Source organism: Capsella rubella, unplaced genomic scaffold, assembly GCF_000375325.1.
Source record: "Capsella rubella cultivar Monte Gargano unplaced genomic scaffold, Caprub1_0 scaffold_6, whole genome shotgun sequence".
NCBI classification, from domain to species: Eukaryota; Viridiplantae; Streptophyta; class Magnoliopsida; order Brassicales; family Brassicaceae; genus Capsella; species Capsella rubella.
Window position 1 is genome coordinate 7,421,780 of NW_006238918.1, and position 13,875 is coordinate 7,435,654.

At 37.7% G+C, this 13,875-nt stretch overlaps 4 protein-coding genes and 1 non-coding gene across 5 annotated transcripts; 2 read left to right on the top strand and 3 right to left on the bottom strand.

Moving 5' to 3' along the window:
* The first annotated feature begins 424 nt into the window (after positions 1 to 424).
* On the top strand, positions 425 to 496 carry TRNAQ-CUG. Its single transcript has one exon. It is a non-coding gene; the product is annotated as a tRNA-Gln (tRNA).
* A 146-nt stretch (positions 497 to 642) lies between these two features.
* Positions 643 to 3,372, bottom strand: LOC17884396 (dynein regulatory complex subunit 3). The gene is made up of 10 exons (XM_006289471.2): positions 3,041 to 3,372; positions 2,886 to 2,957; positions 2,701 to 2,793; positions 2,464 to 2,545; positions 2,304 to 2,360; positions 2,130 to 2,194; positions 1,965 to 2,060; positions 1,775 to 1,861; positions 1,558 to 1,638; positions 643 to 1,459 (listed from the first exon to the last, which is right to left on the bottom strand). The coding sequence occupies exons 1-10, from the start codon at positions 3,137 to 3,139 to the stop codon at positions 851 to 853; spliced, it is 1,341 nt and encodes a 446-aa protein (XP_006289533.1). The 5' UTR covers positions 3,140 to 3,372; the 3' UTR covers positions 643 to 850.
* A 245-nt stretch (positions 3,373 to 3,617) lies between these two features.
* On the bottom strand, positions 3,618 to 6,931 carry LOC17881720 (ruvB-like protein 1). The gene is made up of 12 exons (XM_006287652.2): positions 6,707 to 6,931; positions 6,068 to 6,256; positions 5,800 to 5,931; positions 5,557 to 5,706; positions 5,196 to 5,351; positions 4,840 to 4,974; positions 4,675 to 4,740; positions 4,471 to 4,577; positions 4,275 to 4,374; positions 4,110 to 4,201; positions 3,960 to 4,029; positions 3,618 to 3,870 (listed from the first exon to the last, which is right to left on the bottom strand). The coding sequence occupies exons 1-12, from the start codon at positions 6,794 to 6,796 to the stop codon at positions 3,781 to 3,783; spliced, it is 1,377 nt and encodes a 458-aa protein (XP_006287714.1). The 5' UTR covers positions 6,797 to 6,931; the 3' UTR covers positions 3,618 to 3,780.
* Positions 6,932 to 7,211: 280 nt separating this feature from the next.
* Positions 7,212 to 9,969, top strand: LOC17883178. Its single transcript, XM_006288148.2, has 9 exons — positions 7,212 to 7,402; positions 7,518 to 7,693; positions 7,982 to 8,104; positions 8,187 to 8,243; positions 8,416 to 8,496; positions 8,814 to 8,848; positions 8,947 to 9,036; positions 9,136 to 9,295; positions 9,631 to 9,969. Exons 1-9 carry the CDS (start codon positions 7,252 to 7,254, stop codon positions 9,733 to 9,735), a joined length of 978 nt encoding a protein of 325 aa, XP_006288210.1. The 5' UTR covers positions 7,212 to 7,251; the 3' UTR covers positions 9,736 to 9,969.
* Positions 9,970 to 10,076: 107 nt separating this feature from the next.
* LOC17881826 (mitochondrial fission protein ELM1) lies at positions 10,077 to 13,578 on the bottom strand. Its single transcript, XM_006289985.2, has 10 exons — positions 13,254 to 13,578; positions 12,254 to 12,495; positions 11,968 to 12,064; positions 11,661 to 11,810; positions 11,423 to 11,549; positions 11,176 to 11,288; positions 11,034 to 11,097; positions 10,848 to 10,941; positions 10,658 to 10,766; positions 10,077 to 10,512 (listed from the first exon to the last, which is right to left on the bottom strand). The coding sequence occupies exons 1-10, from the start codon at positions 13,437 to 13,439 to the stop codon at positions 10,411 to 10,413; spliced, it is 1,284 nt and encodes a 427-aa protein (XP_006290047.1). The 5' UTR covers positions 13,440 to 13,578; the 3' UTR covers positions 10,077 to 10,410.
* Between the last annotated feature and the right edge of the window lie 297 nt (positions 13,579 to 13,875).

Consider the following 13,875-nt stretch of genomic DNA (forward strand, 5'->3'; position numbering starts at 1 on the left):
TTTTGAGTCTTTGACTTCGACTTGCAAAATCACATGGAGAAATTGACAAACATGTCATACTACAATTTTTGCAACTATTCGAAATATTTTAACTACTCTTATAGCAATGCACCATAAAGTCTCCTCTTCTTACCATTAATTTCATAGTTCCAAAATTCAAATCATCTAAATTTCTACATTTATAATAGTCTACGTGAAAAATTAAAAAGAAGTAGAAAAAACAAATAAAAACTTGTTACAGTTTTAGATAGGTGATACTAAAGTTTAGTTTAAGATTATAAATTTTTTTTTTCCCTCTAAATCAACATACTGTACTTTGGAAGTTTGGAACTAGTAGAGTTTGTTTACGACATCAGATGGTTTATGTCGGATGGGTCAGCTATGTAATTAAACAATAGGGCAGACTCACGAACATGGTCAAAATGGTCCCATGGTCTAGTGGTCAGGACATTGGACTCTGAATCCAGTAACCCGAGTTCAAGTCTCGGTGGGACCTCTTTCTTTCCATTTCTTTTTTTTGTTCCAACTTTTTTTGGTAATCACTACAATTGTTTCGAAATTTGATGGCTCAATCTCAATGACAACTTTGTTAAACCAAGTGCCTTTCACACAAGAAATCCAGATTCTCTACAAAACTAGAGCTTCTCAAAACTACAAAACCATTTTATGAAGGAGATTGAAATCACTAAACATTTGTTCCTTTTATATGTTCGTAAGTCTTAACAATCAGATAGTATATCAAAGTACTTTCACCCTAGCCGTTTGGGGCTTTAAGACATAACAGTCCCTTGTCTCTAAAGTGTGAACACTCTTCTGTTGAACCACCGGAGTTTCAGTTTGTTTCCCGGTTTTATTCCCACTTTGACTCTCCTCCCAACCCGATCTCAACTTCCATGGGAAGATCAATCACTACACTTTTGCTTTGGTTCTTTTCTGTTTTCTTCTTCTTATTCTTCTTGTTATCTATCACTCTCACCAGACCTGTCTCTTTCACGCTGCTTCTCTTCTTCTTCTCAACACTGTCTTCAGAACCCTTTGACACTTTGTCCCAGGAAAAGATTTCTGCAAAAGAGGTTTCCGCATCATCGATAGCATCGAGTTCCTCCTTTGGATTAGCCCTTTTCTGTTTCTTCTCAACATCATCTTTGTTACTTGGGGGTTTCTTCTGTTTATCTTCTTCCTTCTCTTCTGTTTCAACTTGATCTACATTTGGGTTGCTCTTTGACTTCTTCTTCTTGCTCTTGCCATCTTCTTCTTCATCTTCTTCTGACTTGTTTCTCTTGGAGCTCTTCTTGATTTTTCGATCTTCTTTTGATTGTTCTTCTTCTGCTGATTTGTTGTGACGAGCATCAAAGGTTTCATCATCGGTATTAAACCGGGTATGCTTTTCTTTCCTTGAGATTTTATCTAGGGGTTGAGCGTTGAATACATTCACTGAAGGGGGGAGCAACTTTCTCACCTGCAAGATTAAATCATTTTCCCTGATTCTTATTTGAAATCCCCACGCATGAATCACTAGTCACTATCGAAAATAGAAGTGCAAAGAATGGTTTTTACCTGCTTAACTGACTTATCGTTATCAGAGATCGGGTTTCCTCGAATATTCAAGTTTCGCAAGCAAGATAGTGTACCCAAAACCTGACATTTTGAGGAACATACAATTTTGACAGTTTATTATTAGATCAACGCAAAAAACTTGCCACAACCAAGATAGTGTACCCAAAACCTGATATTTTGGGGACTTTGTTTTCTTTTTATCTGAATTACAGTTTACCTCTAAACCAGAGATTTTTGTGATCATGTTGTTTCCCACATCCAAATTCAGTAGTCTTTTGTTGACAGCTAGTTCAGCAGGAAGAGCCTGAAGAGTTAAGCGTAAATGAAATAACCATTAGCAACATAAACAGAAGATTGTGGACAAGGCTGGTGTGTCCTGTAAATTTTATTAATGGAAGAAAGATCACCTTAATCTCATTGTGGGCGAGTCTTAGCTCTTTCAAATCAGAGCATGACTTGAGAGAAGAGCCAATAGCTTTTATTCTGCAGTTAGACAAAGAAACCTGAAATCGGTGATTAGACAAGGATCAGTTTTAGTTGTGAATCCAGAACAGGAGAAAACTTGAGATTACCTTAGAGAGTTTTTTCAACTTTGAAAGTGAGTCACCAATTTCACTGATAGGGTTCCTAGAAAGAACTGCATAAAAAAACAATCCATAACGAAACAACAAGATTTAACAAGATGAAAAAAGTGAGTTACGTTGAGAGAATAACATGTTGATCTAATGTAAGAACTAAGAACGTACCAAGACTGTTTAAGTCTTTCAGTAGGTCTAGCTTACAAATGGAGGAGATTTCATTGTCTGAAACAAGAAAAGCAATAGAAGACTAAATCATCAGTACTCGGTAGTAAACTCGTGGATGCAAATACGAAACCGTTGATTGATTTTGTGTCTTAGAACTCACCGTTCAAAATCAAGGCTCCCAAATTGACAAGAGAAGATACCTCATTCATGGATTTGAGCTTATTCTTTCCAGCATTTAGCACCTAATACAAAATGAAACCATAAAAATAAATTCAGTTTAGATAAGTGATGCACATCTTCTTCATATGCAAAAGAAAACAATCAGTTTCAATGAGGATAGAGGGAAGAGCATTGAGAACCAAAATATAAAAAAAAAATTGATTTCAGTGGAACTTACATTAAGCTTAGTTAGTGTTTCAATTCCATTTAAGCTTTGTAATTTATTCTCCACAACTGAAAGCCATTTCAAATTCACACAGGACTTGAGTCCCTAAAACCAATGAAACATGAACATCATAAGCTATGGCAAGTAAAAAGAAAAAAAGACACCACTTTTGAATGCTATAAGGCTTATCAATCAACCTGAAGATCCTTGAGATTGTTGAAACGAAGGTCAAGCTTCTCCAAGTTCTTGAATTTGCTCAAACAAGAAACCTAAACGATATACAATTACACCAATTAGGGTTTTCGTATCACATTTTCTAATGAGAACAGAGTATCCAAAAAACAATACTAACATCTGTGAGAGCTTTGTGGCCAAGATTAAGTTCCTTTACGGAATCTGGGTCACTGGTCTTCTTCTCTTTGAGGACTTGTTCAACGGTTAACGAATTCATCTCCGTCTTCTTCCTTGTCACAGACAAAACCCTAGTCTTTTCGTTCAGAGCCGTCACCTTAATGAAAGATTGCCTCTGTTCCCGAGTCCCGACCGTGCTCTACTGCTATGTTTTTACCGGAAACACCCAACAGTTTCCTTTGTTTATAAATTTGGCCTGTATATTATTATAAGGATCAGGGACAACCTCCTAAACACTTAAACCCTTATCCCTAACTTAGTAGTACTGTAGGTATCATCAGGGACAACTCTTCAAAACGAACTAGAGAGAGTAGTTTAGGAAGCTGTGCAGATCGCTTTTGGGCTTCTTGAAAATTTGGTTTTGTTAAATCACATCTTTAATTGACTTGGAACAAGTCTTGGGACCAATGTGATCTAACAAAACCAAAAATTCAATCTCAAGATGGCCCCAAGAATTGTGGTCTCAGTTTCCACTAGTTAGCACCACAAACAAAAATATTATCAACTAAGAAACTTCATATTAGAAATTGGCACACAAGCAATATGAATTCCGGAAACCAGTTGTACACCATTGAATTAGCTAAAGCTTTCTCCATGTTATAGCATTACAAAATAGTTCAAAGAAGAACCCGCAGAATATTTTGCCAATCTTTTAATGAAATTGTTCGCTGATTAGTGTTCTCAAGAGATGTATTTTTCTTGTTGCTCATGCAATAGCTTTGCTGATGATTTGGCATCCAGGTAGAGTGATGTTACTTCCTCTATATCAGCCTGTCATAAATTAAGATGAAGGATTAACAACATACTCATTCATATATTTTTATATTGCTTTATTGTTCTAGGATTCACTGGTAAAGTACCTTGCATATATTGTCACGTCCATTCATTTTTGCAACGATGCTGGCAGGAGAGAGAAGCTGCACCGCGTGCCTGAAAGTGAAAGGTGTTTAGTATAAAGAAGAAAATAAATCTAGCATAAAGGAAGGAATGATGAATGTTTAGTCTCAAACCTTAGTGATGTTCTTTGCCCAATGTCGCCAAGTAGAACCAAGCATTCTTCATCCACAGTTAATTCTTCCACTTGCGCACGAATGGCTATAATCTGGTCACATCACAAATCTATTAGACTCTTGTTAATCAATTAAAGTCCAAAGACAAAATGACGATTGATTAACCTGTATCATTTCAGAGGGATTATAGATTTGAGTCCGGATAATGACCAACCGATCCAACAGGTCAATGGGGACTCCATGGGGACTGGGCATATCAGTTCCTCTGCACATAAAGTAAATTACAGTACTAAGTTAACCAAAACTCGCAAGATTTCTAATTTTTTTGTTTTGTTTTGTTTACTGAGGTCTAGCGAATTACCTTACGTTGCAGACACCTCTATTTGTTGCAAATATCACTATTGGAGATAATGAGCTCTCAAGAGCGCGGTTCAAGTACGAAAAACACTCCATATCAAGCATATGAACCTGAAATTTGATCATTTACGAAAGTTATTCTTACTGCTCCAGAGTCTCAAGCAAGATCAATAAGGTGGAATGAGAATAAACTTATTTAGAAAAAGACCTCATCGATAAACAGAACACCTGGAACAAGCTCAGCCACGCCTTCATCGATATAACGGTTCACAACCTGCAATTAGCATAACAATACCATTTAACAATATTAGACCTAACAAGGAAGAGGTAAGATTCAAACAAAAATCAACCTCCATGTTCTAGTGAAAATTACCTTGTTAATTTCTTGCCTAAGCTTATCAGTTATCTCGGTCTTCCGGGGTTTCATCATTTGACCCATCAAAGAAAGTATATCCTGGCCACCTTGAGGTCGAGCATTTGCTGCATCCAGATCTTGGAGCGTGACATCCTATCCACAGTGACGGAAATTTTAGAGTTTACCATAAAAGAAATGTACAAGTTACAAGTATACAGCCTAGTAGAGTAATTAGTAGTCATAATAAGCATAGGAACTAAGACTAAACATCACATACACATTAATCAAAGAAAGGTAAAAATCAATAAAGATGATAATTACTGCTACACAGAAGGGATAATTCTTGTGATAAGCGGAAGTCTTAGAAGGTAAACCTGCACTATCTCTTTCTTCTTGTGAACCTCTCCTTTGGGTAATGGGACATATTCTTCTGCTTCCAGATCAAACTCAGTGGCAAATGCATCACTTCTACCTACCCGCTTGACAGCTCCACTGTTTGCTTCGATATATATAACATCACCAACAGCTACCTACAATTAACAAAAATATAAAATGAAATCAATCAGAATGAATAGCAACTTCACTAGCCACAATTGTCCAGACAGAATGAAATAGTTAGAAAACCATACAGATTTAGAGAATACTAGGTTTTGAAACATGATTGATGAGCATAAATTTAGGAAAAAATACAACATCTAAAACATAAAATCACGTCCAAGAATGTACAGAACTGACTTTTTCCTTAATCAGGGCATCGTATATAGTGGGATCCAACTTCAATTGTTTGGTTCCTTTGACTGTCTTAAGTGCAATGATAACATGGCTGATGCTTTTACCATATCCTCCAGTGAGGCTTTCAGTTTCTTCTGGGGTTAGCTCTGTGACCTAGAACAAAATGCAAAACATGTCAAAAATCTAACAGCTAGACACACTGTTGCATAAGAACACAGCAAAAGTAAACCGAAAATAGCATCACACCTCCCCTTCATAGACTTCTTTGGTTTCCTTGATACGTAGACCAATTGCACGTCTAAAATTCTCCATGAGAACCTCTGTTTTCTTAACCTCTGATGAGTAAACCTCGGACCCAACCATTGGACAGAATGGAACCTGCAAGCAAGAAACAGCCCAGATGACATAAGCTGAAAGTAAAATGAAAATGCTTCATACCGTGTAAACCATATCTGATGAAGCCATGTGGAAACATGAAATAAAGCAGATGCAAAATGAATTCATCCAAGATTACCTTACTTCCTAGCTCTTGGGAAATTCCAAGAGCCAATGCTGTTTTACCGGTTCCAGGAGGTCCAGCAAGCAAAAGAGCCTTGCCCGCCATTTTCTTCTGCTTAATCATGTCCACTACAAGACCAGCTGCCTCTCTAGCCTCAACTTGTCCGACAAATCCAGCCGCCAGTGTTATAGGGATACCAGTTGGCTAGAAAAGGAGACACATCATTAGCAACGAAAAATGATGCTATTAGTAATGGAAAGAGATCACACTAATGCTTGAGAAAATACAGTCAATCAAGGAACCACAGATAGTCAATAAAATCACAATGCAGTGTCAAAGTAGAAGAGCAACATCAAGGCAAAGTACGGGTCTCAACGCATCCTTCAGTACAATATTTACTGCAATCAACTATAAACAAATCTTGCTGCATTCACAAAAGTCGAACCTTTTAAAAATGAAAACTAGGATTTGGTTGCGCAAGAACCGAAAACAGTCACTGAGAGTACCAAACTAAGCAAAGGAGCTTTAAAACCCTAAAAAGCATAGGACTTTATAAACCCCAACTAAACCCTAAAACCCGAGCAAACTCCGAGCAACACAAGCATACTACTGGAATCTACAAGAATCCAAGAAAGAGAGAAGAAGAAGACGAACCTCGAGGCCAAGGCCTTTGATATGGGTGTGAGTAGCAATACGCTGTTTCTTAGCGGTGGACTGAATTTCTTCAATCTTCACTTTATCCATCTCCGTCAACCGTTACTGTGATCTTTTAGGTCTGTTGTTGTATTCTCCGACGATAACGACGGCGACGGCGGAAAAAGTTGAGCTTTCTCTTGAGTTTGCAAATTGACAAAAACCTCTTTCTTTCTAACAAGTTTATATGTTAAATCTTGGTTGCAACAATGGGGCTTATATTCTCTTTCATTTACGAAATCAACTCTTCACTTTCTTCAAGTAAAATATGGAAAGTAAACAATTGGAGAAAAGGAAGTTTTCTTTAACAGGAGTTACAAAGAAAAGTTAAGGGGCGAAATAAAGAGGACTTAATAGTCATAAATGTAAATTAAGGGGTGAAAATAAAATATACGAATAATAAAAGGGTCTTCGTTTTGGTAACTTTTGTTTCTCTCCATCAACAACAATAAAAGATAAGCTTCTTCTCCTGAGAAAAAAACCAGAGGCCGTCGCACTCTCGCCACATGGAGACTCTCTCGATTCCCGCCGCTTCTTGGTTTTCCGGCGGCAACGTTCCTCCGTCGCACTCGAAACTTTCTCCGCTGTGTCACCTTCGGAAACTACCGAACAGGAATTTCGCACGTTTGTCCGCCATTAACGCCGCTTCTCGTTCTGGTTACAATCTCTCTCTTCCTTTGATACAATGAAGCTTATTTCCTCATTTTTTCTCTCTAATTCCTTCGATTTTGTGGAAAATTTCATGTCTTTTGGTGTTTATTTGTTTCTTTAGTGAGTGAGCTAGTGGAGGAGGATGTGTTGCAAATGTTCTTGAAAGACAGAGAAGAAAATGGAGATTTCATTTCTAAGGTTTCTGATAGGCTCTGGTTAAGAGACATTCTCGAATCTATTGATCTTAGTTCTACTTCTAATGGAGCTGCCTCTTCAACTGTTGGACTAGATACTCAGGTAATCAGATATGTGTTAAAGGATCTGCTTAAACAACTAGTAGTTTATTGTATTGTGTTGATTTCTTTCAAATGTTTAAAAATTTTAGTTTGCTTCTGAGGATTTAACATATGTAGTTTGAGAGGTATATGATCCTGTTGCAATTATGTACAATTTCGTGAGTACCTACACCTTTGTGAAATGTAGTGTTAATTTGTGCTTTCATGAAGACAACAATCTTCTATTTGGAGTTGTTACATTGATTGGTTGGTATACCTTCTTAAATAGTGTCTTTATATTGATATGCAGGAAAGTTCAATTGATGGCGTAGATGAGGAAGATGAAAGTGGTTTCTTGAAACTGAAACCAACCCAAGAATGGATTGGTTGGGAAAGTGATTCCGCCCCGATAAACAAGAAAGCTCTAGCTAAGGTGGATGATCTTTTTTTTTTAATGTTCTTGTTCTCATTGCAGTAACAATTTGCTGTGTATAACCCATTCGGTTTGATTGCAGGCACTACAGGATGATAGCGAGAGAAGGAAGAAATTTAACATTCTGAAATATGAAGCTGTATGAAATTTCCTTTCAGTATGTTTCTTAATTAGTCTGCCAGCCAAATCTTTTATGATTCAACAGAACATTTTATTGTGGAATATGGCAGTTCATTATTTGACGCCAGCAGTTAAACGATATGATTTAGTTAAAAACTTTGAATCGCTGATTCTTTTTCTTTATATTGTAGCTGAAACGGGAACTGATGTATCTGTCAATTGTAATTGGAACCGGGTGCAGCGGATATTGCTTACTAGCTCTATCAGCCCAGGTAAGCTCTCTCATGGGTGTTCTTTTCTTTCTTCGCAAGGTCTATTATATGAATCAGCATCCCTGAGAAGCATAGTATTTAACGGGGATGATGGAGAAATAAAAGTGTATACGAGGCTCATTTTGGCTTAGTACAAGGCACTTTTCTCTGCTGTGTCTCTTTAAATTGACCATATAATCGTATCTGTTTTTATGTTAAAGAGTTCAGAAGTGCGCTTTGAATAGCTATAACCAGTTTAGGCCATGGCTTCTCTGTGTTCCCTCATTTAAATAGTCATGAGAAAATGTGTTTGAAAGATAAATTGTGTCATCTGACAGGCTGCTGTCAGTTATGCAGTTGGAGTTCTTTTCAGGTTAGTTGTCTATTTTAGTTGGTAAATTCACATTGTAATATATAAGTTCTGCAACATGCTTGCTCGTGTATTCCTAACCAAATCTGGTTCCAGTGCAGTTGCTTGTACCTTCAGCTTTTGTATGGATACGCTGATGGTGTTTCACGTGAAGTAGTGCCTGATATCTTCCTGAAGAGAAAGTCTAAAAAGTAAAGAGCTTGAGAACATAGTAGTCTGGTCACGTTCTGTATGAGGTAGTTCCTGTTACTCACATTGCTTTAACTATTGTTTGTATTTTCCGAACTCAGAATCGGGATTAGAAGTGAAGATCTTGAGGACTTTGTAGAGAGGACCATCAGGGGCAGCGGCATGGCTCTCTCTTCTCCACGCCTGGTGATTCCAGCTGCAATTTATGGTTTGTGGGTACTCTCACACAAGTATTTCCAGAATGACTTGTTCGACTTTCAGGTAAGCTATTCTAAGCTAAATTGCTTATCTAACTTATGATCCCACCTCAAATTCAGAAAAAATCTTTCATATGTCTTCTTACAATTTTCACCGTCCTTAACAACATATCACTAAAGAGGAGGATCCTTTGCATATTCTTGTCAGTGTTTACCCAAACATTAGCGCCCCAGAGCTTAAAATCAAATTCTTTATAAAGTTTCCATCTCTATATTTGTACCGTCCTTCAGGATCTTCAAGTTCTGTTTGCAATGGATTCTGCTAAAATTGCTTTCTTTTGACATGTTCTTGTGACTAGTTTGAACCTTTTTAATCTCCACAATGGTTGCGACTTGCAGATAGTTCCAGCCATGGTTGGTTTGTTTGTATACAAAGCCGCAGCTCTAGTTCAAGTGTACAGAGACAACCAAGATCTTCAGTTCATCTTCCCAGATGACTACTAACTACAAAGTTCAAAAGTATAAACAGACCTTCAGAGATAGACCAGGGAACCGCGGATCTGTGAATTGTTCTGTACATATTTTCAGAACAGAAGCTGAACTCATCTGATAATTCTGAGGATGTAGTGAGGATTGTGGTGAGATATATAAATCAAAACAGCGTTGTTTGGCTTTTCTTTAAGACAACCTTGTATTTTTGTTTTCTCCTTAATAAAAATCGCTTGTTTCTTTACTCTGCGGAAATTACTTCCCTGATATTCATTCATTCCTATATTTTCACAATTTTTGTTGGACATACTCTTGAGCGAAAATGCATATATGAAGATTCGAGTAAAATAGGTCAGTGCCTGTAACCAGTGCATATTATACACACTCTGATGGTCAAATTTCATCGAGAAAACAATACACACGTATAAAAATAAACTTTTCACTTCCTTTATAATAACACAAAGGCCACTCCGATTGAGTAGCAGAGATTTTTAGTATTTGGCCTATTGGTAAAACATTATCAGCAAAACTTAAGGGCAAACTAAAGTTAAATGACCCTTTTAAATGGTATAGATAGTCACCTTTTCTCTCTTTCTGCACAACATCTGATTCTCTTAGGCTTCCGTTTCCCCAGCTTTGGACAAAATGTAATTCCGCAAATAAATGTTACAGCAAAGAAGAGTATAGCATTCAAGAACGTAAACTCCATCCACGTGCAGCCAATTCACGTCGTATTCTCGTAGCTGCCTCTGCTGTGTCATTCAATGGCGGATAACTCCAACTTTCCGACATCTATAAAAAACCATTAGAACGATATCAGTGAAGATATAGATGGTATAACAGAACTCTCACCAGATATCCCTCTAATCTTTAACAGGATCCATTGGCATGAAAAGAAAAGGGATAACAGATAGCTCTACCATGTAAAGATACTTACATCTTCGAAACCTGTAAATGAGCGGACAACTCCTCGCTCCCTCAAAGACTTCTGGAAATCTGCAATCTTCCATTTACAGTGATCGGCTCCAACAACATACACTGGTTTCCTGCAGCAGAGAGGGTATACTCAGATTATAGTTATAAGTTGCTGGAAAAAATAAAGGATTTGTCTCAGCATATTATGATACCCGGTGCTACATGCTTCGCTTATCAGACTGACAGAATCTGCTGTCACCACAAACGCATCACCCCAAGCTAGATGTCCCATGTACGGATTTGGTTCTGAAGCAGAATTTAAACCATAAGAAACTTTCGTCAGTGCATTGTACTTGTGTACAAAGCTGAAGCAATAATTTGCTATGCATTGTCGGTACCTTGGCCATTACAAATATAAACTTTAGGGTTATCTCCAAGTTCTTTGAAGATTACTCTTGACACCTGCTTGCATAGTAAAGTACCAGGTGAGGCTCGAGAAGAATATAACTGTGGGTGGAGAGAAAAAAAGTGTCAAAAGACCTTGGCAGGGGTTTTGTAGGAAAGAGAAATTCTGACACTTCCACAGGTAGCAAGAACATTAAGAAGGGAGTCAGTTAGCTGCTTTGCGAGGTCTGCTCCATACCGACAGTTACCTGTTCAGAAAGACAAAACAAAACCATGGCAAAAAAGGTTAAAGCTTCAATATTCAAAAGATTTAGGCACTCATGTGTTATATACTGGAAATGTAAGAACGCCTTCTAGTAACTTAAGAGTAAACAGAACGTACTTCTAGGCCATCCGATGTTAACCACAACTAACGGCTTTGGAAGAGCAGCAAATTCATCATGCCAGGCACTAGCTGCTTTACGGAGTGAGGCATAATCGATCTGGTGTAGAGCTCCAGTAGTCAAGACCTGAAAATAGGCACGCATGGTACTTAAAAACAAAATCACCACAAAAAGATTCATCTACTGTAATTCAACACAGAGAAATGAATTGAGCAAAGCATGGTACTTAGAACTTACAACATGATCCTGAGGAGGTTCACGTGGAGTTATCCACCTACGCATAAATTTAGGAACCTGCTCTTGTGCTTCGGGAGTTAGAGGATAGTAGTCATGACGAGGTGTGATCACCATGTCAAACCTATTTAAATGTGATCTAGGATGTTGTATCTACAAAATGAAGACCAAACAGCACTATTTTAGATTTCAACAGACCAGGAAGAAATTCTCACTCACTAGAAAATTACAGGATATAAATATACTAAATCAAAGCTAAAACTATGCCTTAGTAAGTAACATAAGAAACAAGTTAAAGCTTATAATAGACCTGAACCACGAAAACATTTTCAGATGCCAAACGCCTTATCGAGCTAGCAATAGAAATTGTATCTCTTCCACATGCAATCACTACCAACGGGCCTTCCCTGTCACAAGGAAATAAAACCAATTAGCGACTTGTGCAATACGATTCCCAAACCATGGACAAACAGAAATTCGTGATAGAGGAGGGAAAGGCATACATTCAGGCTTGAATTTTATACTTGCAACTCATAAAAACGAAATAGTGTCCAATTGAGCAAGCATCACAAAGAAATTTCAGAAAGATTACATACTTCTCATAGGTTTGACGGGCCATATTTACAATGCTCTTCACATCAGCCTCCAGAATAGAGGCCAAACCTACATTACCACCATTCTCTGAGGGTGCAGATGTGATGTATTTACTTTGTCTAGATCCAAGCATCAATCTGGAGTAGAGGTAAATATGTCTGAGGATAAAGTGCAACTTCTTGTGAAAACCGACTGGGAGCCAGTGCAGCCACTCATTTATCCCTCCTTTAGGCCTGGTCACTCGCTTGCATCAAGAAAAACAGATAATCTCAGCGAACTAAAACTCATGTTAAATGTACATTTACAGGAATGTCGAAACCATTGATGATCAAGAAACAAGAGATGCCAGACACAGAAAACCAGTCTAATATGCGTCCAAACTTATCTAACAGCATATCAAAAACTCCACTAACACTGTTCCTTCTAAACGAAATTCAGTAGTTGCACCAGCATCATGATCCACCTAGGGCTAATGCTACTATCAAGACGTAGCACAACTCTAACATGGTGCCAAATTGGCACTACTTCTCTCTCTAAGGAAAACCCTTGATTCAGTCCTCTCATATCTGCCAAACCTTTAATTCCAGTATCCAGGCTGTTTTCATATTGTTAAAATAAAGTTGACATCCCACAACAAGAATCTTCCATTTTTTACCCTAAATTTGCAAAACTTGAGATATTGGGAAATTTACATATCCAGTCAAGTCCTTGTTTCCATCAAAATTTAAATAGTTCCGCCTCCTCTGAACATTGTCCATACATGCTAAAGAAGTACTAACATTTATGAATTGACTACTCCTAACTAGACCTAACAAGCTCCGAACGTAGAATACATTGGCCATAGAGCCGAAAGCAATCATCAATCTCACTACCAAAGCACATGCCTAGAAAAACCAGATGTAGGTAATCGAATTTTCGAGTATAGTATCAGTGATATAGTTGAAGAAATGAAAGGAGATGCTATAAAAAAGAGTCTAGAGCCTAGTAGAAGATCAAGCTCACGTAGAGTAGATGATTATCCGCTAAGCCGAGCGCACGAACGAGACCGATACACTGATTCTCGGAGCCAGGGAAACCGTTACCGATGACGACGGCGCGTCTGACGACGTTCTGAGGTCCGCCTTGTTCGAAAATATCAGGTACACCGGAAGATAAACTGGGTGGATCCGGCAATAGGATTGGCCTCATGCCGGTTCGATTTCGAAATCTGATCAGATCAAAACCCTAGAGAAACCACACCGTCACGATTGATCTGAGGAACGAGAGAGAAGTCGTGCTTGCGAATTGCGAAAGGGTCGCAGAAAGTGATTATTTTCCTTTTCTCCTTCAAGAGAGAGCTCTTTACGCAAAATTGCCAAAACAAAAAGGGATTAATTAATTAATTGAACTTTAATTCTTAAAAGTTTAAACTAATTAAACTAATTTTGACAAAACAGAACAAAACATACAAATTAATATCCCTTCATTTTTGTTTAATTAATCAAATGTTAAATTATAGGGTATAAATGTCAGATTAAACAAATAAATACAATTCTGCAAAATAACATGTTACGAAATTGTCATCTCCAGTTTACGTAACCATGGTTGAAGCTCTTCTAAGGCCCAATTTGTGGAAGTTTTAGAT